The 23,657-nt window shown below is 52.5% G+C and overlaps 2 protein-coding genes across 3 annotated transcripts; one reads left to right on the forward strand and one right to left on the reverse strand.

Annotated features, from left to right (window-relative positions):
• Positions 1-950: 950 nt before the first annotated feature.
• FNDC8 (fibronectin type III domain containing 8) lies at positions 951-12,582 on the forward strand. The gene is made up of 4 exons (XM_040244049.1): positions 951-1,159; positions 9,363-9,729; positions 11,662-11,898; positions 12,430-12,582. The coding sequence occupies exons 1-4, from the start codon at positions 951-953 to the stop codon at positions 12,580-12,582; spliced, it is 966 nt and encodes a 321-aa protein (XP_040099983.1).
• Positions 12,583-14,408: 1,826 nt separating this feature from the next.
• On the reverse strand, positions 14,409-23,246 carry NLE1 (notchless homolog 1). Of its 2 annotated transcripts, XM_040244050.1 has the most exons (12): positions 22,991-23,246; positions 21,044-21,261; positions 20,356-20,435; positions 19,445-19,521; positions 19,174-19,271; positions 18,645-18,837; positions 17,983-18,118; positions 17,771-17,817; positions 16,877-17,079; positions 15,122-15,281; positions 14,957-15,027; positions 14,409-14,752 (listed from the first exon to the last, which is right to left on the reverse strand). In XM_040244050.1, the coding sequence occupies exons 7-12, from the start codon at positions 18,068-18,070 to the stop codon at positions 14,740-14,742; spliced, it is 582 nt and encodes a 193-aa protein (XP_040099984.1). In that variant the 5' UTR covers positions 18,071-18,118; positions 18,645-18,837; positions 19,174-19,271; positions 19,445-19,521; positions 20,356-20,435; positions 21,044-21,261; positions 22,991-23,246; the 3' UTR covers positions 14,409-14,739. The 2 variants fall into 2 exon arrangements, with proteins under 2 accessions (XP_040099984.1, XP_040099985.1); XM_040244051.1 differs by lacking the exons at positions 20,356-20,435; positions 22,991-23,246 and having other exon boundaries at positions 21,044-21,130.
• Positions 23,247-23,657: the final 411 nt, after the last annotated feature.

Genomic DNA, 23,657 nt, shown 5'->3' on the forward strand with positions numbered 1-23,657 from the left:
CTGTCCATGGGATTCTCCAGGCAAGAATCCTGGAGTGGGTTGCCGTTTCCTTCTCCATCTAGTGAGGTAGGTGCTATGTTTATCCCTGTTTCACAGATGAGCAAAATGAGGCTCGGAGGTGAAATAATTTGCCAAAGGCTTCAGAGCCTATGAAGCTGTGGGCAGAGCTGGACTGCAGAGCTGACGAATCCCCACCCAGGTGCAAAGCCATTGCTGTTTTAACAGCTGCCGGGTTCCTCACCCCACAAAGTTATGTGTATGTTTTCCTCTGCGTGACATGGTTTCCCTGAGAACAGAAACAACCTCTGGCCCATTTCTGTATGCCTCTGCACCACCCACCGTGGTCACTCAATACCTGAAGACACTTGAAGTGGAGGTCGGACAGAATTTAGAATTCCAGCAGTAAAACCTGGGTATGTGGGCACTCTGAACCCCATGAGCCATCCCAGCTTTCCCTGTGCCCACACATCTGGACACGGGGTTTGCTGCCTCCGATGTCTGGATATGAAGTCTCAGAATTCTATCGGCGACGTGTCCCACTCCCAGGGACCCAGTCCATCCAGTACTGCCTGCCTCCCTCCACGCCCAGGTGCTACTGTCTCACCATCCACCTCCTCCTTCCCAGGGCAGATCAGAAGGGCACAGGTGGTGAGCATTTTGAGATCTTCAGAGAAGAGCAGGGCTGCTGTAACCACAGAGCCTTAGCCCAAGTGGCGTTGTCGACTATTCTGGGGCTCTGCCGGCTCCTGACGTTGGCCCTGGGCTGCAGCAGCCCCCGGTCAGGGGGGAGGATAGCCCCTAATTGTTACACTCTGTGATAATTATGAAGTCAGCTCATTGCACCCCCATCCCACCGCAACTAAGGATGTGTCTGCTGCCTCCAGTTTCTCTCTGCTTCCTGTCAGCTTGGTTGTCCTGCATGGTGCCGGCTGCGGTCCCAAACAAACTCAATGGCATCAGAGACATTCTACAAAGTGGGAGATGGGGAGGAGGCCATGCTGAAGAAGGAAACCCTCAATGTCTTGAATGCACTCAGTCAAATGCCGAAGCCCTTTCCAAACCCCAAGTCAATGAACAGGACCGTCACGACCAAAGGCCTCCCACTTTCCTCGAGGGGCAGTTTGGTGAACTTCTTAGAGGAGGATGCCATCAATCTACCGTAAGACATGAGTCTGGTCCTTTTCTGCTTTCTAAGGCCAGAGCTGGATGGGCGGAGGAGTTGGGGAGAGGGGGAGGGGGGCGCGGGGAAGAGGGTGTTGAAGAGGCGCCACTTCCTTGACCTATCACAGTCGAGACTCCCAGGGAAGAGCATGTAAGCAGGTTGCCTGTGGATTTCTGACCCCAAATCAGTTCTTGGAGGCATGCCGGCCTCCAGCTCTGGGAAGCCTTCTGGGATTAGCTGGAGATGGGTTGGCGGTGCCCGTCGTCCTGTTTGGTTCTCGCCATGAAGCCCCTCTCCTCTCACCATGGTTCCTGTGCTCATCCTCCCTAGTGTGTCTTTACCTGCCTGGTTATGTCCTCTCCCCAACCCCCAGGAGCCTGCTTGCCTTCAGACTGAGGTCTGTGTTCCTCCTCAGTGACCACGGGTTTCCTTCACTTCATTTCACAAAACTCTTTGGGCACCTACAAGGTACCTGGTCCAAGGTTAAGTTCTGGGAATGCAGAGCTGGAAAGCAGTCTCTATCTTCAAGGAGTTCCCAGCATGGGGTGTGTGTGTGTGTGTGTGTGTGTGTGTGTGTGTGTGTGCGCTGGTTGGGGTGGGGGGCTGTCAGACAAGAATTGAGGCTATTACAGCATGGTCTGTGCTATGACAGGGACAACTGGAGGAAACAAAGGGAATTTAGTATAGCTTGGGAGGGGGTGAAATTAAGGGAGGCTTCGTGGAGGAGGTGACTCTCAGAGGAAGGGAAGGAGTTAGCCAGGGGAGGGACAGAGGGGTGGGTTGACGTGGGCTGAGGGAACTGTCTGTCGGAACGTTTCACGGGTATGTGACCTGTGCAGTTAAACACAGCCTGACACTTGGAAGGACCCTGTTTAGTTTAATGCTTGGATGTTACTGTTTTGAAGGTCTTAATAATTTCTGAAGAAGGGACCCCACAAATTATGTAGCTGGTCCTGATGACGTGAAAGAGGATACAGTGGTTACTCCCTTAGGTACCTGTCAGTAAACAGGTATGGCTAAAGTGGCGGATGCAGGTAGGAAACTTCCTGGTGTAAGAAAGTCTTAGACGGGGAACCAAGTTTTAATCCAAGTTCTACCACTTAGATATATGACCATAGACAAGTTCATTAAGATCAGGGACCCTTGGTCCCCCATGTGTAAAACGAGACCAACACCATCCAGCAGGGCTGCTGTGACGATCACAAGGAGTTTTTCTCCAGCATATAGCCCAATGCCTGGCTGCCCCTTCAGCACTGGTGTTTCCAACAAGTAAATCTTCAATAGAGATTCCTTGGGGCTTCCTGAGTGTTCCAGTAGCTAAGACTCCATACTCCCAATGCAGAGGGGCCCGGGTGTGATCCCTAGTTGGGAAACTAGATCCCACATGCCACAGTAAGAGTCTGCAAGCTGCAATTAAAGACCCCACATGCTGCAACTAAGACGTGGTGCCGCCAAATAAATAATTTTTTAAAAAAATAATAAAAAAAGTAAAATAGAGATTCCTAAGAGTTGACTCATTGGAAAACTCTCTGCTGCTGGAGGGATTGGGGGCAGAAGGAAAAGGGGACGATAGAGGATGAGATGGCTGGATGGCATCACCCACTCGATGGACGTGAGTTTGAGTGAACTCCGGGAGTTGGTAATGGACAGGGAGGCCTGGTGTGCTGCAATTCATGGGGTCGCAAAGAGTCGGACACGACTGAGCAACTGAACTGAACTGAACCGAAGGACAGTTTATGGACTTCCCAAGTGGCGCCAGTGGTAAACAACCCACTTGCTAATGCAGAAGACTTGAGAGATTCGTGTTCAATCTCTGGGTCAGGAAGATCCCCTCGAGAAGGACGTGGCAACCCACTCCAGTATTCTTGACCAGAGAATCCTATGGAGAGAGGAGCCCGGGGACGATAGAGGAACTCTATAGTCCTTAGAGTCACAAAGAGTTGGACACGACTGAAGCAACTTAGCACGTAGCACAGGACAACCTATAGTATAACTGACATCCATACCCAGACTCCTGGGCCTACGAAGGGCCTTGGAGGGAGAATCATCTATTTCAAGTGTCCACCAAGGGCTAGTATAGGAGGTTTGGGTTGATCAGGATTTCGCAGGAGGAGGTTGATGGGGCTGGGGCTCAGGGAGGAAAACTTTGGCCTTGATCAATCAACCTCAAAGCTGGAGGCTGGCTGGGTGTGAGGGATCTAGGGGTATGTGTGGGTCACTGGATCTGGCTAGAGCAGCTGGGGTAGTTGGGGAAGAAAGCAGGGGAGGGGAGCCAGAAAGCACCAGGGGCAGACGGGAGCTGTGTAGCATGGGGCCCAGGAGATCCGGCTTCTGGTTCCAGCTCTGCCATCGACTACCAAGGTGACCTCAGTCAAGGTGCTTGGTGTCCACAGGCCCTATGGCCACTTTCTCTAGACAGGGCTCTTCCAGCTGAGGGCTGTGACCTATGAATGTGTCAGGAACTCATCCGAGTTGATGGAGACTAGTATTACAAAAATGAGCGAAATAGAATTTAAATTCCAGAGTACATCACACACAGAGTAAGTATGGGTTTGAAAAACCAGTTAGTACTGGTTTGTGAAACATTTTATTTTCGTGTGTGTGTGTGTGTGTGTGTGTGTGTGTGCATATACTGGGGTTTCCCAGGTGGCGCTAGTGGTAAAGAACCCGCCTGCCAATGCAGAAGACATGAGACTCAGGTTCAATCTCCGGATCAGGAAGATCCCCTGGAGGGGGCGTGGCGATCCAATCCAGTATTCTTGCCCGGAGAATCCCATGGACAGAGCATCCTGGCAGGCTACAGTCCATGCGGTTACATGCATGCTTGTACTAGCTTGTCAAGAAATACGTATTTCTTACTTTCAGTTCAGTTCAGTTCAGTTGCTCAGTCGTGTCCGACTCTTTGCAGTCCCATGGACTGCAGCACGCCAGGCCTACCTGTCCATCACCAACTTCCAGAGTTTACCCAAACTCATGTCCATTGAGTTGGTGATGCCATCCAACCATCTCATCCTCTGTTGTCCCCTTCTCCTTCCACCTTCAATCTTTCCCAGCATCGGGGTCTTTTCAAATGAGTCAGCTCTTTGCATCAGGTGGCCAAAGTATTGGAGTTTCAGCTTCAACATCAGTCTTTCCAATGAACACCCAAGACTGATCTCCTTTAGGATGGACTGGTCGGATCTCCTTGCAGTCCGAGGGACTCTCAAGAGTCTTCTCCAACATCACAGTTCAAAGGCATCAATTCTTCAGTGCTCAGCTTTCTTTACAGTACAACTCTCACATCCATACATGACTACTGGAAAAACCATAGCCTTGACTAGATGGACCTTTGTTGGCAAAGTAATGTCTCCGCTTTTGAATATGCTGTCTAGGTTGGTCATAATATTTTTTTCCAAGGAGTAAGCGTCTTTTAAATTCATGGCTGCAGTAACCATCTGCAGTGATTTTGGAGCCCAAAAAATAAAGTCTGACACTGTTTCCACTGTTTCCCTATCTATTTCCCATGAAGTGATGGGACTGGATGCCATGATCTTTGTTTTCTGAATGTTGACCTTTAAGCCAACTGTTTCACTCTCCTTTCACCCTCATTAAGAGGCTCTTTAGTTCTTCTTCCCTTTCTGCCATAAGGCTGGTGTCATCTGCATATCTGAGGCTATTGATATTTCTCCCGGCAATCTTGATTCCAGCTTGTGCTTCTTCCACCCAGCGTTTCTCATGATGTACTCTGCATATAAGTTAAATAAGCAGGGTGACAATATACAGCCTTGACGTACTCCTTTTCCTATTTGGAACCAGTCTGTTGTTCCATGTCCAGTTCTAACTGTTGCTTCCTGACCTGCATACAGATTTCTCAAGAGGCAGCTCAGGTGATCTGGTATTCCCATCTCTTTCAGAATTTTCCACAGTTTATTGTGATCCACACAGTCAGAGGCTTTGGTGTAGTCAAGAAAGCAGAAATAGATGTTTTTCTGGAACTCTCTTGCTTTTTCCATGATCCAGTGGATGTTGGCAATTTGATCTCTGGTTCCTCTGCCTTTTCTAAGACCAGCTTGAACATCTGGAAGTTCACAGTTCACGTATTGCTGAAGCCTGGCTTGGAGAATTTTGAGCATCACTTTACTAGCGTGTGAGATGAGTGCAATTGTGCAGTAGTTTGAGCATTCTTTGGCATTGCCTTTCTTTGGGACTGGAATGAAAACTGACCTTTTCCAGTCCTGTGGCCACTGCTGAGTTTTCCAAATTTGCTGGCAGCAAATACTGAGTGCAGCACTTTCACAGCATCATCTTTCAGGATTTGAAATAGCTCAACTGGAATTCCATCACCTCCATTAGCTTTGTTTGTAGTGATGCTTCCTAAGGCCCACTTGACTTCACATTCCAGGATGTCTGGCTCTAGGTGAGTGGTCATACCATCATGATTATCTGGGTCATGAAGATCTTTTTTGTACAGTTCTTCTGTGTATTCTTGCCACCTCTTCTTAATATCTTCTGCTTCTGTTAGAGCCATACCATTTCTGTCCTTTATTGAGCCCAACTTTGCATGAAATGTTTCCTTGGTATCTCTAATTTTCTTGAAGAGATCTCTAGTCTTTCCCATTCTGTTCTTTTCCTCTATTTCTTTGCACTGATCACTGAGGAAGGCTTTCTCATCTCTTCTTGCTATTCTTTGGAACTCTGCATTCAAATGGGTATATCTTTCCTTTTCTCCTTTGCTTTTTGCTTCTCTTCTTTTCACAGCTATTTGTAAGTCCTCTTCAGACAGTCATTTTGCCTTTTTGCATTTCTTTTCCATGCAGATGGTCTTGATCCCTGTCTCCTGTACAATATCATGAACCTCCATCCATAATTCATCAGGCACTCTGTCTATCAGATCTAGTCCCTTAAATCTATTTCTCACTTCTACTGTATAATCATAAGGGATTTGATTTAGGTCATACCTGAATGGTCTAGTGGTTTTCCCTACTTTCTTCAGTTTAAGTCTGAATTTCGCAATAAGGGGTTCATGATCTAAGCCACAGTCAGCTCCTGGTCTTGTTTTTGTTGACTGTATAGAGCTTCTCCATCTTTGGCTGCAAAGAATATAATCAGTCTGATTTTGGTGTTGACCATCTGGTGATGTCCATGTGTAGTCTTCTCTTGTGTTGTTGGAAGAGGGTGTTTGCTATGACCAGTGCTTGGCAAAACTCTATTAGCCTTTTCCCTGCTTCATTCCACATTCCAAGGCCAAATTTGCCTGTTAATCCAGGTATTTCTTGACTTCCTACTTTTGCATTCCAGTCCCCTATAATGAAAAGGACATCTTTTTTGGGTGTTAGTTCTAGCAGGTCTTGTAGGTCTTCATAGAACCATTCAACTTCAGCTTCTTCAGCCTTACTGGTCGGGGCATAGAATTGGATTACCATGATATTGAATGGTTTGCCTTGGAGATGAATAGAGATCATTCTGTCATTTTTGAGACTGCATCCCAGTACTGCATTTCAGACTCTTTTGTTGACCGTGATGGCTACTCCATTTCTTCTAAGGGATTCTTGCCCATAGTAGTAGATATAATGGTCATCTGAGTTAAATTCACCCATTCCAGTCCATCTTAGTTCGCTGATTCCTAGAATGTCAACGTTCACTCTTGCCATCTCCTGTTTGACCACTTCCAATTTGCCTTGATTCATGGACCTAACATTCCAGGTTCCTATGCAATATTGCTCTTTACAGCATCAGACTTTGCTTCCATCACCAGTCACATCCACAACTGGGTGTTGTTTTTGCTTTGGCTCCATCCCTTCATTCTTTCTGGAGTTGTTTCTCTGCTGATCTCCAGTAGCACATTGGGCACCTACCGACCTGGGGAGTTCCTCTTTCAGGGTCCTACCTTTTTGCCTTTTCATACTGTTCATGGGGTTCTCGAGGCAGGAATACTGAAGTGGTTTGCCATTCCCTTCTCCAGTGGAACACATTTCGTCAGAACTCTCCACCATGGCCCTACATTGCATGGCTCACGGTTTCATTGAGTTAGACAAGGCTGTGGTCCATGTGATTAGATTGGTTAGTTTTCTGCAATTGTGGTTTTCAGTTTGTCTACCCTCTGGTGGAGAAGGATAAGAGGCTTATGACAGCTTCCATGGGATAGACTGACTGAGGGGGATACTAGGTCTTGTTCTGATATGTGGGGCCATGTTCAGTAAACCTTTAATCCAATTTTCTGTTGATGGGTAGAGGTGTGTTCCCTCCTTCTTACCTTGAAAGTGAAAGTGAAGTAGCTCAGTCATGGCCAACTCTTTGCAACGCATGGACTGTAGCCCACCAGGCTCCTCCCTCCATGGGATTCTCCAGGCAAGAATACTGGAGTGGGTTGCCACTTCCTTCTCCAGGGGATCTTCCCAACCCAGGGATCGAACCCTGGTCTCCCACATCGCAGGCAGACACTTTAACCTGTGAGCCACCAAGGAAGCCTGAAAGTTAAATTTTTTGGATCCTGTACTTCATCAGCAAAAAATTTTAAAGAGTGGGGGAACATGGGCAAGGTTTTTTTTGTAACAGCAAAGAATTGGTAACAATACAAATATCCGTGTAACAGAACACCATACAACAGTTAAAATGACTGAACCAGAGCAGATTAATCTAAAAAAATACAATGTTTTAAGTAAAATAACAGCCTAACTGCACATGAATATGTACTGAATGATGCCATTTATTTATATAAAGTTTAAATTATGCAAAATAATAACATACACATCTAAAAAACCTATAAAAACACATGGGGAATAATAAACACAAAATTTTAAATTTACTGCTCAGGTTGCCTCTGAGGGAGAGGATCAGGAGAGGGGTAGGGGAGCAGAGTACACAAGGGGCTTTAGCTACACTGATACAGCTTTAGTTCTGAGTTGGATAGAAGCTAAATGGAAGCTTAATATAATATGATCATTTTTTCCAGTTTTATTGAGACACAGTTGACATTTAACATTGCATTAAAGTATGCAACATCATTTGATAATTGTATGTATTGTGAAACCATTACCCCAATAAGCTTAGTTAACCTCCGTCACCACACAGTTACAAATTTGTGTGTGTGAGATGAGCGCTTTTAAGACCTAGTCTCCTAGGAACTTTCAAATATACAATACAATATTGTTCATTATAGCCACCACTTTGTGCATCGGTGTGGTGGTTTAGTCACGAAGTTGTGTCACTTTGTACATTACGTCCCCATGAACATGTTATCCTTGATATCTTGAATGAGACTGAAATATTTTATATTTAAAAAAAAAAATTAGAGGACTTCCCTGGTGGCTTAGTGGTAAAGAATCTGCCTGCCAATGCAGGAGACATGGGTTCAATCCCTGGTCCTGGAAGATCCCACATGGCATGGAGCAGCTAGGCCCATGCACCTCAGTTAGTGAGCCTGTGCTGTAGAGCCCAGGAGCTGCGACTGCTGAAGCCTGCGCACCCTAGATCCTGTGCTCCGCAACAAGAGGAGCCACCGCATTGAGAAGCCGAGCACCGCAACTAGAGTAGCCCCTGCTCTCTGCAACTACAGAAAGCCCGTGCGGCAATGAAGACCCAGCACAGCCGAAAATACATAAATAAATAAATAACTTAAAAAAAAAATTAGAATGGAAGAAAAGTTTTTGAGCATTCACCCCCAATAAATATATACTTATCTGTGCAGTTAACTTTACATGCTGTATATTAATACATATTGATAAGTGTCATAAAAATCTAAGTAAATAAATGTAGTAATTATGTATTAAACAACAGTAAATAAATATTTAATAAAAATCATTATTTTTCTTTTAGATACTTTTAGATATTTTTCCATATCCCAGTAGATCGTTATGGTCATTCCCTGGGGTGTTTGCACCCTACCTTGGAGGAAGGACTTGGAGCTTTAGTGGTGTTTCTAAAAATGTGGTTCTCAGAACACTTGCATCAGAATCATCTGAGGATCTTATGAAAGGTGCTTTAGCAGCTTCCCCAGTGCCACCCCAGCTGGGGACCAGGGACCAGGAATGTGCATTTTCCACTAGTAAGTGTCCCGGTGAGTGTGACGCACTGCTGCAGAGCAAGAATGTTCTGAGCGGCTCAAAAGCAGTTGAGGGCGTTGGTAAGTCCTGCCCAAGGCCTGCTTGCCACTGGGAGCTTCCGGGCGGCAGGGGCTGGGGCAGCGGCCTCCATCTGTCTCCCCTCTCCCCTCCCCCTCCAGGAAGCACATGCCAGTGGAGGATTCTGAATGCAGCTCCGATGACACCAGCATCTCCCCCATGTCATCCACCTTGTTGAATCCCATCAAGTTGGCCGTGACCCAGCCCAACAGCAGCTTCTTTGCAGGCATGCTGGAGGGCGAGCTGAACAAACTCAGCCTCTCCTCGATAGCCAAGAGCACAGAGAAGGGGCACCTGGCCCTCTGCCCCCGGTCTAAGTCCAAGATGGCCCCTGGGGGCCTGCTGGACCTCGACAACCCTGAGGTGGACACAGACACATCCTCGACGCCCTCGGAGTCCTCTGTGGTCTTGGATGTGCCGGAGGCGCCCTTCATCTGTGAACACACAGTCAGCGACTCCACAGCTGTGGTGCGTTTCCCCCAGGTGCATCTGGCAAAGGCTTGGTGCCCCCTCCCCCCACCCCCACATGCCCGGCATTGAGCTGAGCTCACTGGGGAGCGTGTGGATACCTACTGCCTGCATCCTGAGCTCTAGTGCATGGGTTAGGAGAGAGGGCGTGTCTATAAAGAACTCCAGCGCAAGCTAGAGAAGGTTCAGTGCTGTAGGAAAAGTTCTGACCAAGTGCCGCTGGGGATTCAGAGGGAAAGAAACGTTACTTCCAGCTGCAGGGAGTAAGCTTTGGTGGCGTTCAGTGACATTTGAGCTGGGACACAGAGGTCGGACTTAAATATCTAGAGATGAGGAAAGGCATTCTGTGCAGGGCTGCCACTAGCAAAGGCTCACACGAGGGAGGAAACATCCACGTCCTAATTCAGGGTTGCTCGCACTTTCCGGCACCTGCAGATTTGATCATCATGTTACCAAGAAGCTTCCTCATTCCTCGAGGTTCTGACTCAGTAGGTCTGGGGTGGGGCCTGAGACTCTGCATTGCTAACACATTTCCGGGTGGTGCTGATGGCCCACGGACCACGTGCTGAGTAGCGTTGTTCTGGATACAGGAAGGGAACAGCAGAAGGGGGTCATTTTCCAGAGGTCCTATAATGTTAGGCTGCTGCTGCTGCTGCTAAGTCGCGTCAGTCGTGTCCGACTCTGTGTGACCCCATAGACGGCAGCCCACCAGGCTCCCCCGTCCCTGGGATTCTCCAGGCAAGAACACTGGAGTGGGTTGCCGTTTCCTTTTCCAATACATAAAAGTGAAAAGTGAAAGTGAAGTCGCTCAGTCGTGTCTGACTCAGTGACCCCATGGACTGCAGCCTACCAGGCTCCACCGTCCATGGGGTTTCCCAGGCAAGAGTACTAGAGTGGGGTGCCATTGCCTTCTCCGAATGTTAGGCTACTGTATGGATTTTTCAGTAAGCAAAGAGGACCAGCTCTGTGCAAAGTTTTCTATCAGGTGAGAGACGCGATATGAGTTACATATTGGAAAATACTGTCTGGTGGCTCAGATAGTAGAGAGTCTGCTTGCAATGCAGGAGACCCGGGTTCGACCCCTGAGTCGGGAAGAGCCCCTGGAGAAGGAAATGGCTTAGATGGAGAAGGCGATGGCACCCCACTCCAGTACTCTTGCCTGGAAAATCCCATGGATGGAGGAGCCTGGTGGGCTGCAGTCCATGGGGTCGCTAAGAGTCAGACACGACTGAGTGACTTCACTTTCACTTTTCCCTTTCATGCATTGGAGAAGGAAATGGCAACCCACTCCAGTGTTCTTGCCTGGAGAATCCCAGGGACGGGGGAGCCTGGTGGGCTGCCGTCTATGGGGTCGCACAGAGTTGGACACGACTGAAGCGACTTAGCAGCAGCAGCAGCAGCTTAGATGGAGGAGAAACTGGAAATGGGAGACAAGGCAAGTGGCAGCAGGGCCAGGAGCCTGCAGTGTTAGAAAAGCCCTCTGCAGGCCTTAGCCTGGCTTGGCAGCCACGGCTGTAGTACAGAGTGGACTCAGGAGCAATTGATCTGAACCTTGACTCTGGCACTTAACTGCTGTGTGGCCACAGGCCGGGCACTTGCTCTCTGAACTTGTAACCCCACCTGCAATGAGTGAGGTGGACGAGATGATTGCTAAGGTCCCTTTCAGCGGACACACAGTCTATAGAGTATGGAGTTGAGGGTACGCTCAGGTTGGTGCGGCTGCGGTTGGAGAATGGCTCAGGCTTTGGGCTGGTGGGGCCTCATCTAACGTGAGGTGTGCCTACCACCCTTGGACACACATGCCTCAGCTCCAGCAGGAGCAGGGATGGGAACGGGGTCTTCTGACCCACATTGCAGAGGGGCTGGTTGGGTGGTGAGGGGAGGCCAGGCCAGGCCAGGTCTGAGGAAGCCTTGGGGATTCTCTCCTCCTAGATTTCCTGGACCTACGCCCCTGGCAAGCAGCAGGTCAGTTTCTACCAGGTCCTGTTACAGGAGGTGGTCAGGAAAAACAGCAGTGAGATGCCCAAGGCAAAGAACCGCCCCTGGATCTTCAATAAAATCCTGGGCACCACCGTCAAGCTGATGGAGCTGAAGCCAAACACGAGTTACTGCCTCACTGTCCGCGCAGCTAACACCGCTGGGGTGGGGACGTGGTGCAAGCCCTACAAAGTGAGCCCTGGGAGAAGAGGGGCCCGAGGGTCAGGGGCCCTAGAGGTTGGGAACACCCCTGTACCCCAGGACCTCTCCTCCTGCTGGCTTTCCCTCTCCCTGGGCAGATAAGCCTCAGTTCCGGGTTGTTCTCCTTGGAGAGGGTTAAGGAGTAAGTCACTTTGGGGTCCCCTGGAAATTGACCTGTTCATTCATCCCTAAGGTGTGTCTCTCAAAGCCATTGGCTTCTGGATTCTTCAACTTAGGTATCAGTGATTGTGAGTGGGTTGGGAAGTCAAGGACACTGAGGGAAAAACAGAGGGAAGAGGCTAACGGGGAACAAAGCAGGAAAGAGCCTGGGGGTGGCAGGGCAGGCCCGAGTAGACACTGCTGGGCTTGGAAACAGCCCACAACCAGGGAGAAACAGGTGTCAATGAGTAGGTTGGAGGGCACTCGGGGACCCCATTTCACAGACGAGGGCAGGGCAGTGTGGAAGAGGTGAGGTCAGGGTCAGCTCTGCCAAGGAGTTCTGAGGACTTTGGTTTCTTTCAGTTTGCAACCGTGGCCACTGACTTGAACAGCTTCCCCGAGAACAACCCCATCCAGATTACCGTACAGCGCAAGGAGCCCCAGCGGAAGACCGTGTCCCTCGGGCTGGAGGACATGCGCAGGCTCGAAGATCTGGAACACCTCTTTCCCTACTAAGGGGGAGGGTCCCAGGAAGCCCCTCACCCACCTTCAGCTTCGGCCCAGGGCCCTCAGCAGTCAGAACCACAAGATGTACCACCAGCCCTTAGCCAGGGAACCACCGACCACCCTTCTGGTCCCAGGCCTGGGGCCGAGGTTAGAGGGGAGCTCCGCTCACCCGGAGCCTCTGCAGGCCAGGCCAGATCAGCCTCCACTGCCCATAGCTGCTAGGCTTCCTTCCCCAGATCTGGGCTGGTCCAGGTCCCTCATTAAAACCTGCAGGTCACCCAGCACCCTGAGATTCTGCTTCGTGCCAGTGACGGCCTCAGCTGGGCTGCGGCCCCTCACCCTTCTTTCTGGCTTCTGCCAGGACCAAGAGTCCAGGTGGGTCAAGGAGACATGGGGTCATGAGATGCCATCACCCTTTCCCCGTGAGAGAAAGAGACGGTCCCCAAAGACTACAGCGCTCGCCAGGAAAAACAGTGATGCTGGACAGAGGCAGTGACAGCCTGCACACTGTCAGCCCGACTTGAGCTCACGGGGACATGGGGCAAAGTGCCCGAGCTCTGATGGGAGGGTTTAATCCCTTCTGTTTCACTTCGGCTCTTCCTGGATGTGACGGCTCAGACAAACCATTTACGCTTCTGGGGCTGGATTTCCTCGTCAAAAGCACGGGGACGTGGGACTTCCCTGGCAGTCCAGTGGTTAAGATGCTGCACTTACAATGCAAGGCGGGAGGGCTTAATCCCTGGTCAGGGAACTAGATCTCACATGCTGTGTGCCATGACCAAAAAAAAGTTGGTTAGCCAGCATTTCCCAAGCGGTTGATGACAAAATGCCCCTCCCCTCCTATGTGAATTACATTCATCACGTGTCCAAAGAATACTAAGGAAGGCTAGAAACCTATTTGGCTCTTTGTTTCTTCACATCTGTACCCCGCCCTGGGGACGTGGCATGGTTCTGCCAGGCACGGCTGCAGGGTCACTGTGAGGCTCAAGTGAGATCCCAGCAGCAGGGAGCCTGGCTCAGAGTGGGACCTCAGAGCCCGTTGCCTCCCTTCACCCCACACGCAGTCCCACTGCAGAGACCAGGCAGGTGGAAGCCGAGAACCAGAGCCAGGCAAGATGCAAAATCATAAAAACACAGATGTGGGTGGGGGAGGGGGAGGAGGACCGAGAAGTCAAAAAAGGCTGTGGCCCCGAGTGCTCCATACAAGGATGGCTGGAATTCAACCCGGGCAGAGGCACCTGGTCCTGGAAGAGTAAGTGGGGGCAAGACCTTGCTCCAAGGTCTGAGCACGTCCTGGTGGGGGTTCCCTTCTCCCTGTGAGTCTTTGGGGGGCAGAGAGCCACTCTCCCCATCACACCATCCCCACTTCTGCCCGAGCCTGCACCACTGCACGGCCCATTAGGGGGAGCCCTCGGGGACCGCCTCTCTGAACCCAGAGAGCCCAGTGACCCTGAATGAGGTCAGGGAAAGCACTCCAGAGCAGCAGGGCTGGCACAAGTCCCTGTGATGGTCACAGCGTCCTCTCCCTGTGCTGTCCAGACCAGGAAGTAGCCTCGAGCTAGCGTGACAAGTGCATTTCTAACTGGGCTGAATTCTAGTTCATGCAAACAGCTACACGCAGCTCATGCCGCCAAAAGGGACAACACAGCCTTAAGAGCCTCCTCTGGCTACTACAAGACGGGCCTCGGCAGGTCACCCCAACCTCTCCCTCGTAGACACGGTGGCAAGAAAGGAAAGGCCGCTTCCTGCTCAGCATGGTACTGGAGTAGCCCAGCTGCGTGAACTGACCCAGTGTAGACCCCTAGGCATCGAGGACAGGAATCGTAACGCAAACACACAAAATATAAATTATTTATTTGGTCACAGAATCCGGGCCCTGACCCTGAAGAGAGACAGCATTTAGAAAAGGCAGCAGCTGGTCATCACCCAGTCTTTCACTGCTGCTCGCACCAGTGAGGTACCAAATGATGGCCAAGGACCGGGCTCAGTGATGACATCCTGCAACTTTCGACCTCCCGTTCTGCGGAGGGACCCCCGTGGGGTCTGACCGAGGACAGCAGGCCACGCTCGTTCTCAAGGTCATCACCCAGCCTGAGGCCTCCCAAAAGAGCAGGCAGCAGGCGGAGGCTGAGTCCGGGTGGGGATCCCAGACACCTGGGGGGCTTCTCATCGCCTCCATCTGTGAACAAGGGCAGGGAATGGGATGGTGACCCCAGCTCAGGAAAGGGAGGCACCGCACAGTCCCAGGAGCCCACGATGGGGGAGCGCCTGGGCAGGTGGAGAGCCTGTGGAACACTCCACCACGGGGGACGACCACGAGGGCAAGGGCGGGAGAGCCAAGCACACCGGCCTCCACTCCGTCCCACCCCACCCCCAAACTCACATCCGGAGGCACTTGTCCTTCCCACCACTGGCCACTCTCTGACCATCAGGACTCCAGTCGACAGCATATACCTGAACAGGGGAGGGAGACAGCGGTGCAGTGAGCAGGGCTGGGGTGGGACGGTAGGCTTCAGTCCCCCGCTCAGCCCACGAGGGTCGGCCGCACCTCGTCCGCGTGGCCCGGCAGGTCCGTGGACAGCTTCTGGGCCTTCACGTCCCACACCTTCAGCGTGCTGTCGCTGCTGCCGCTGACCAGGAGCCGGCTGTCGGCTGACCACGCGATCTGGTACACGGCAGCCACGTGGCCGCGCAGGGAGGCCAGGTACCTGGGCCGGGGGGAGGGCGATGAGGACAGATGTGAGATCTTGGAACACATCTGAAGGGTCCTCGAGGCCCCCAGCAGTCGCTCTCAACCGTGGCTACGTGTCAGGATTACCTGGGAACCTATACAAAATCTCACTGCCTGGCCTCCACCCCAGATCAATTTAATCTCTGCTGGTCATTGTGATTTTGTAAAACTGCTCCTAAGATGCTTCGTGCCGGGCCTCCACGCTTGCTCCACTTCGCAAGCCTTGGACTCCAATGCCCCCATCTCTTGGCCCATCTGCATGACACCCCCCGCTCTGCCCATCCCAGCAGGTGCCTGCTGACAGGTGGCATGGAGGAACAGTGGGCCGGTCCACTGGGACCTGGTTGGGACAGAATGACTGTGTCTGCTGGTGCAAGTTGTTGGGCCTGAGACTGTTTCCTTGTCTTAAAAAGGAGCTGGGGACTTCCCTGGGGGTCCAGTGGTTGAGAATCCACCTTCTAATGTAGGCGACTCGGGTTTGATCCCTGGTGGGGGAACTAAGATCTCACATGCCACGGGGCAACTGAGCCCACGTCTGCAAGTAGAGAAGGCCACATGCCGAGATGAAGACCCCTCACGCTGCAACTAAGACCCAACCCAGCCAAGTAAATGAATTTAAAAAGAAGAAAAAAAGGGAACCGAACAGCCTATTTCAAGGACTTTGATGTGGAGATACACAGAGACGGACACGTAAGTTCTCCTTTGGCCTCAGGAGTGTTTCTCCACTCCTTCCCCCACCCATGCCTCGACCTCTCCTCCTATCAACTGCGAGGGCGCTGTGCCTCGTCACACCACTGCTTCTCAGACCTGAAAGGTGACCTTAAATGGCGGGTTCTGATCCCCAAGCTCTGGGCTGGGGCCCACGGTTCTGCAATTCCATCCAGCGCCCAGACAGGTAACGCACTGTCAGATCTGTGGACTCCACTGTAAGGAGGGTCAGATAACAACTAGACCACAGACCTACACTACCCACTGCATCCCCGGCCCTTGGCCGGCTTTCAGACCATCTCTCTCCCTAGGCGTACAATGAACTGACCATTTTCCGCACCCGCTTAGTGAGGGTGCTGAACATACCACCTCATTTAATCCTTGTGATAAGGCTCAGAGGTAAGGGGTCTGCACACTCAGAAGAGGAAACAGAGGCTCAGAAAATCCAGGGACTCCCCTGGTGGTCCAGTGCTTAGGAATCCGCCTGCCAACGCAGGGGATGGGTTCACTTCTTTCCTGGTCTGGGAAGATCCCACATGCCTCAGGGCAGCTAAACCCACCCCGCGTGCCACAACTACTGAGCCCGCCCACCTAGAACCTTCTCTTGTTGCTTCACAACAAGAGAAGCCACTGCAATGAGAAGCCTGCACGCCACAATTAGAGCATGGCCCCGCTCACTGCAACTAGAGAAAGCCCGCAAGCGGAAACAAAGGTGCAGCAGAGCCAAAAATAAAAACGAAATAAATAAATATTAAAAAAAAAAAATCCAACCACTTGCCAGAGCCACACAGCTAGAAAGCAGCAGAGCCGAGCTCCTTCCGGAGGGGGGGCGCCCCTCCTCCCGGGCCCACGGCCCCCACTCACTTGCCCGTCCTGCCGTCCCACAGCTTGATGGACTTGTCGAAGGAGGCGCTGGCGATGATACGGGAGTCTGGGGAGAAGACCACCTGGTTGATGAGGGCCTGGTGCCCCGTCATCCGTGCCAGGGGCTTCTTGTCCTCTGCCGGGGACCACAGGAACAGGGTGAAGTCATCTGAGCCAGACACCAGCCTCTCTGGGCCCCGGCCCTGGGAAGGCAAGAAAGCGCACACGGTCTCAGGGAGGAGACCCGACCTCAGAGGCGAACACACCACCATCTGCTCAATCGTGGGCTCTTAACCACCAGACTGCCAGGGACGTCCCACAGTGGTATCTTAAAAGGGGGGAGGGTTTTATACGCGGGCTTGTGTACGTGTCTATCTGCACTGTGTGTAGTGAACTCTCGGAAAGGAGACACGAGACACTGGGAGCACTGGATGCTTCCAGAAGGAGCCACAGAGATGAAAGGCTCTCCACTATCTCCTTTTTGTGTGTTCTTTGAACCCTAGACTATGTGAATGTGTTACTAAAACTAAATGAAATTTTAAAAAGAGAGGGACCTCTCTGGTGTCCAGTGATTAAGACTCCATGTTCCCAAGGCAGGGGACAGGAGGTCTGTCCCCGGCTGGGGAACTAAGAGCCTGAATTCTGAGGCCAAAATAAATAAACAGAGGTACCTTAGAATCACAAATAAATAGATAAGCAAAAAGAAAAAAGCCAAAGTGAAATAAAATGATCCCCAGCACACTAAGATTTTAGAATTGTAAAGGACGAACTCTGGGGGAACAGTACATTATGTACTGAGGCTAGAAGGGAGAGGGGCCTGAGCCTGTGCAGGGTTTGGGGTTTAGGGGACGAGGAGAAACCCCGCATGGAGCTGGGGGTGCTGGGGACGCTCACCCGCACGAGGTTGTAGCGGCTCAGGGCCTTCTCCTTCAACTCCTGCACTGTGACCAGGCACCAAAGGGAAGAAGGAACAAGGCTGATGAGAAAATTCAACATGGACAGCAAGCACCGCCCCACCCAGCCGAGGCTGACCCCTCACACGTGCAGCCAGAGAGCCGGCTCCTTCTAAAGCAGCCCTTCCTCCCTGCCTCCTTCCGCTCACTCACAGGACCCTCGGAGGTCTTGGGCGTTCACTGAGGCCTCGGCGGGCTCAAAGGCCCCCGTGCGCAGGGCGTAGTCGGTGCTGAGGGCCATGGTGTTCACCCAGTGGCCGTGGCCTTGCAGAGTCCGGCACAGCACGCCCTAGGGTGGACGGAGACAGGTCAGATGCCCACAGGGCAGTCTGCACCCCTGGGAACGTGAATGTCCAGGTCAGCCCCAGAAGACGGGGGTGCCCACAGGACCCAGAAGCAGGGCCCTCATTCACTGTGATCTGAATCAAATCACCCATCAGATCACTCACTGTGATCTGAATCAAAACTTGAACCCTCTGGTTCAAGTTTTGTGAAATGAGGGCATGGGCTCAGATCAGTGTTTCTGAACATATGTTTCACAGAAGAGAAATGTCAGGGAAAAAGGCCTCTAGTCCAGTAAGTTTGTGATACAGCAGGCCTGATAAACCTAAATAGGCTTCCGACAGCAGGAAATTCCAGAGCCTGACCATGCTCAGGGGCCCTGGACTCTCCGCTATAACGTGGCACCGACCCCAGGACCCACTGTTCAAAAGCACCTCCCTGAGCAGTTCCCGGAACAAGTTCCGGAAACACTGGTTTGACATCCCTGACCAGCGATTTCCCCAGGCTGGTTCCGGACCCTTCCCAGCTCTTACATCATGAGCCCTCCAGACTTTGATGGTGCGGTCCTGGGAGGCCGAGTAGAGAAGCCCGTCCCCTCCCCACCGGAGACAGGTGACTGACTGCGTGTGCCCGGTGAGGATGCGCTCGCAGCGGCCCGCAGTCGTGTCCCAGACCCGCACGCTGCCGTCCTTGGAGCTGCTGGCCACGTAGCGACACTCGGGGTTGCTGGGGAGGAAGAGACGGGTCCTCACTTCTGAGTGGGCAATGCCTGTCTTCCCACGCTGCCTCCCGATGCCCAGCTCAAAGGCTGGGGATAACGTCTCGATGGCTTCCTGACCCCACCATCTGCTGGCGCTGCAAGGTGGCTCTCAGGGCCCGTGATGAGCACCCACCACCCCCACCTGCGGGTGCAGACGACCTTCCCCACCACCTGCCATGCTGTCACTGCCAGTCAGAGCCCCCACCCTGTCCCCTAAGCCTCCTCTGCACCGAGCAGGGGCGGGGGCGGGGTACAGCTGTGACTCCCTGTCCTCATTCATCCCAGTTGTCAGTGTCACTTACACGTGGAGGGGCTCCCAGCTCAGGGCTGTGATCCACTTGCCGTGGCCAGTGAGCGCCCTGCCCACTTGCTTCCCTGTGCTTGGGTCCCACAGGAGAATCTGTGGGACAGAAGCTCATCAAATAACCCTCCCCAACCTTCCCCTGGCCCCACCCAGGGTCCCCTGCCCATAGCTCCCAGCCACCCCTCCCTGAAGACCCCAGTACCTCATTCTGAGGTACTCCCAGGAAGGGACTCCGGGGTCCCCACTTAAGTACCCCAAGCATCATCTACCTGGCCATTCTTACAGCCTGAAGCCAGCTTCTTGCCGTCTGGGGACCAGGATATGCTAAGGACCCAGTGCCTGTGTCCTGGGAAAGCAGGGAGGGGAGAGAGGGGGGCCACACCTGTCTTTATCCCAAACACTCAGCAATGCCTGGCATACTGCAGGAAGTGCTATAGCTAGCTGCCAAATAAATGACCGCTCAAACACCGATCGAAGAGATGAGACTCCCTAGGCAAATGGCAAACCCTCCCCAACGGCTAGAGCCATGCACCCGCTGCACAGATAACACCGCCACCTTCTAACAGCCCCTCACGTGCCATGTGATATACAATTCTTGCACACATCAGCCCCCTTACAATTCTCACGATAGCTCTAGAGTATGGAACAACGCGAGAAGTATCACTCCCATTTTCCAGATGAGAAAACTGAAGCTTAGAAAGGAAGCGAGGCCTACACACAGGTCACCTCACTAGTGTGAGGCTCCCAGGCCAGCAGCATCAGTACCACCCAGGAACTTGAAACGCAAATTCTCAGGCCACATCCCAGACCAGAGGAGACAAAAATTCTGGGGGTGGTTCCCAGAAATCTGTATTTTAACAAGCCCTCTAGGTAATTCTGACGCATGTTCAAGTTTAAGGACTACTGTGGCCGAGATCAGACTTATGCCCAGTTCTCCTTGCTACCAGCCAGCCAGTCCCTGCCCGCATCCTCACATTGACTTTTGGGTCCAGTCTCTGCTTGTTTGTAAGTGGCTAGTGGGGCTCAAGGGTAAAGTTTCCACGTAGGAACTGGCAACAGCTAACTGGATGTTAAGAGGCTGGAATGTGCTCTGGGCCTCCCAGGAACTAAAGAGCTGAATGAATCACCCGCCTGCCACTGTATCAACCCCCGCTCTGTGGGTAACTGTGTGCGTACCGACCCTGGCATGTGAAGTGTGGCGTCTCAGTGCTGAGATCCCAGAAGCGAACTGTCGTGTCTCCAGAGCCACTGGCCAGGTACCTGGGGAAGAAGAGGGGCAGCCTGACCTCTGCACTGGGGACAAGGGCTTGGGTTGGGCCCCACCCAAAACACTGCACATGTACATTCCAGCGGCCTATTCAGTTGTCTTCTGGGAACAGAATCTGGGAGTGGAAATTTCTCTCTCTTCTGAAAAGGAGAACTATAACACCCAGGCCGTCTGGGAGAAGACTCTAGGAGGTAACTTCTCTCCTTGTCCTTTCTGAAAGGAATGGCCACAGACATAACCAGTTAAAGCTTCTTATTATCCTCAGAGGATTGTGAGAAGCAAATAAACCCTGTTTCTCAGAGGAACGACTGACTCAGAGAGGTTAAGTGACTTGCCCAGGTCACACAGCAAGGAAGGGGCAGAGGTGAGCTTGCAGCTCAGCTCTCCTGAGAGCAAGTCCAGGAAGGGCTTCTTCAAGGCAGGTGTCCTTGGCCTTTGGGGACAAAATTTCAATGGGCAAGATCCTTACTTACACCCTGAGCCCAGAGCTTGGGTCAAGGAAAGGCAGCCAGAGGCCCCACTGAGCATAACTTGGGGGGTCCCCCACCCCAGCCAACCGCTGCACCCACACTCCCCTCCATGACTCTGCAGCTGTCCTTACTTTCCTGTGGGGCTGAAGGCCACGGAAATGACCGCCTCACTGTGACCCTCCAAGGAGCTGGTGCAGCGGGTCACAGCGCGAACCCTGAAGATAGCTTGTGGCTGGTAAATGATGTCCAAGACCTTCTCTGTCTCCACCGCCTGGGACTCCAGCGTCCTCCCCAGCGAGGAGACGATCTCGGCATCATGGACATAGAAAGCCAGTGGCAGGGGATCCTCCTGGAGGACAACAGCAAAGGGAACCCCCCATCAAAGGACGGGCAGGGCAGCCTCCACCGGGGGACCCTCCCCTCCCCACCCTCTGCAAGCTGTGTGCAGGCCAAGCCTTCTTTTCAGCCACCCTGCTTGGGACACCCCCATTATTGCCCATTGAGCAAGACCTTTTTAGTCCTTCAAGATCAACTTCAGAATATTTACAAATCACTTTAGAATCCTTTATCTGCATCTCACAACCACCCTGACAGATAGGCATTCATACTGAAAAAACAGAGCAACCAAGTGATTAGCCCAATGTCCTACTGCTAATGACTAATTCAGGTTCTTCAGACAGAAGTCCAGGATTGGAATTAGTATATAGTATTTAAGGCATTTTCTAAACCACCACACCAGGCTCTATAATGTGTAAGCAGCATCCAAAAAGCTGATTGAAAATTCAGATTCTCTTCTTCATCCCTGGGTCTGGTGTAGTTAGTGTGGGGTGGGGTCCAGGTACTGCATTTTTAAGCAACTTCTCCCACCTCCAATGTTGTTGTTGTTGTTGTTGAGTTGGTAAATCCTATCTGACTCTTTGGGCCCCCATGGACTGTAGCCCGCCAGGCTCCTCTGTTCTGGGAATTCTCCAAGCAAGAATACTGGAGTGGGTTGCCATCTCCTTCGCCAGGGGATCTTCCTGACCCAGGCACCGAACCAGTTTCTCCTGCATTGCAAGCTGATTCTTTACCACTGAGCCACAAGAGAAGCCCACCGCCAATAGAGGGCAGCATTTTGATAAACACTAGCAGCTTAGAGCGGAGAAGGCGACGGCACCCCACTCCAATACTCTGGCCTGGAAAATCCCATGGACGGAGGAGCCTGGTGCGCTGCAGTCCATGGGGTCGCCAAGAGTCGGGCACGACTGAGCGACTTCACTTTCCCTTTTCACTGTCATTCACTGGAGAAGGAAATGGCAACCCACTCCAGTATTCTTGCCTTGAGAATCCCAGGGACGGGGAAGCCTAGTGGGCTGCCGCCTATGGGGTCGTACACGACTGAAGCGACTTAGCAGCAGCCAGCAGCAGCAGCAGCTTAGAGGAAATCAGTCCTGAATATTCATTGGAAGAACTGATGTTGAAGCTGAAACTCCAACACTCTGGCCACCTGATGCGAAGAACTGACTTATTTGAAAGGACCCTGATGCTGGGAAAGATTGAAGGCGGGAGGAGAAGGAGACGACAGAGGATGAGATGGTTGGATGGCATCACCGACTCAATGGACATGAGTTTGAGTAAACTCCGGGAGTTGGTGATGGACAAGGAGGCCTGGCGTGCTGCGGTTCACGGGGTCGCGAAGAGTCGGACCCGACTGAGCTGACTGCGCAGCTTAGAAGAGCAGAAGTTTTGAGTCTGACGTTTCAGTTCCAACTCCAAATCTACCACCTACGTCACAGCATCTCACACACAATCGAATGATCGTAAGCAACACTGTAAAATGGGGAAGTTAATGACAATGGGGAGACAGTGGGGGGCTGCGACAAGGAATCACTGATGATGCTCCCAATGTGTTCAAAACCCGCGGTCTCTCCGCAGGTGGGCCCTGAAGGTGGGCGTGTAAATCGCTCACTCGAATCACATCTTCCGACCCTCCCCAAGGGTAGACCGCAAGGCCGGGTTGTCAGCACTTTGGGGGAGCGGAGGGGGCCCTGATACCCAAGACCTTCGGCCTTCCGATCCCCCGCGTGCCCGAAGCTCACCTGAGCCAGCAGAGCGTTGCATACGAGCTGCAGCTTGTCCGGGGTGATGTCCACGGGCACGTCGAACGGCGAGCCCAACAGCTGCCCGCCCTCATCCTGGAACTGCACGAGCAGCCGCTGCACGTCGCGCGTCGCCGCCTCGTCCTGTACGGACAAGCGCGGTGGGCGTCAGTCCCGCGGCTGTTACCCGAGGGTACCCACTCCCGCCTCCCTCCGGCCTCGGGAAAGCGGGCGCGAGAGCCCGGCTGCGGGCCCCGCCCGCACTCACGCACACCCACCGCCGCCGCCGCCGCCGCCGCCATCCTGCGTCCCCCACGTGGAGGAGGTAACTCCGGCGTGATGGAGCGCCGCTGCCGTGGTTCAGCGGCGCCGCAGCCCGCCTCATCGCCCCCTGGTGTCGCGGCGGGGAAGTGCCGCGCCCCGCCAGGCCTCTGGCATTGGGCGTGGGCTCAGCTGGTACCCGCCTCCACACCCTACCCTTGGACCGGTGGCCCCCTCGGCGTTCAGTCTCTCCCAGTGCCTTGCAAGATACTGACAACCTTTAGTCTTTTCAGAACAGCGATTCTTAGCCCCAGTTTTCAGTTCAGTTCAGTCGCTCAGTCGTGTCTGACTCTTTGCGACTCCATGAACCACAGCACGCCAGGCCTCCCTGTCCATCACCAACTCC

The sequence above is a fragment of the Oryx dammah genome, unplaced genomic scaffold (assembly GCF_014754425.2).
Source record: "Oryx dammah isolate SB20612 unplaced genomic scaffold, SCBI_Odam_1.1 HiC_scaffold_8, whole genome shotgun sequence".
Lineage (NCBI taxonomy): Eukaryota > Metazoa > Chordata > Mammalia > Artiodactyla > Bovidae > Oryx > Oryx dammah.

Bases quoted from the DNA above. Each gene is read 5' to 3' on its own strand.
- FNDC8 (XM_040244049.1), top strand. From the start codon at position 951: ATGGCATCAGAGACATTCTACAAAGTGGGAGATGGGGAGGAGGCCATG. The intron at 1,160-9,362 runs GTAAGACATGAG...CTCCCCCTCCAG, and splicing joins GAGGATGCCATCAATCTACC to GAAGCACATGCCAGTGGAGG. The intron at 9,730-11,661 runs GTGCGTTTCCCC...CTCTCCTCCTAG, and splicing joins TCAGCGACTCCACAGCTGTG to ATTTCCTGGACCTACGCCCC.
- NLE1 (XM_040244050.1), bottom strand. From the start codon at position 18,070: ATGGCCCTCAGCACCGACTACGCCCTGCGCACGGGGGCCTTTGAGCCC. The intron at 17,080-17,770 runs GTGAGCGTCCCC...TTGCCTTCCCAG, and splicing joins GCCGCTACAACCTCGTGCGG to GGCCGGGGCCCAGAGAGGCT. The intron at 15,282-16,876 runs GTGAGTGGGGGC...CCCCCGGCCCAG, and splicing joins TGGGACGGCAGGACGGGCAA to GTACCTGGCCTCCCTGCGCG.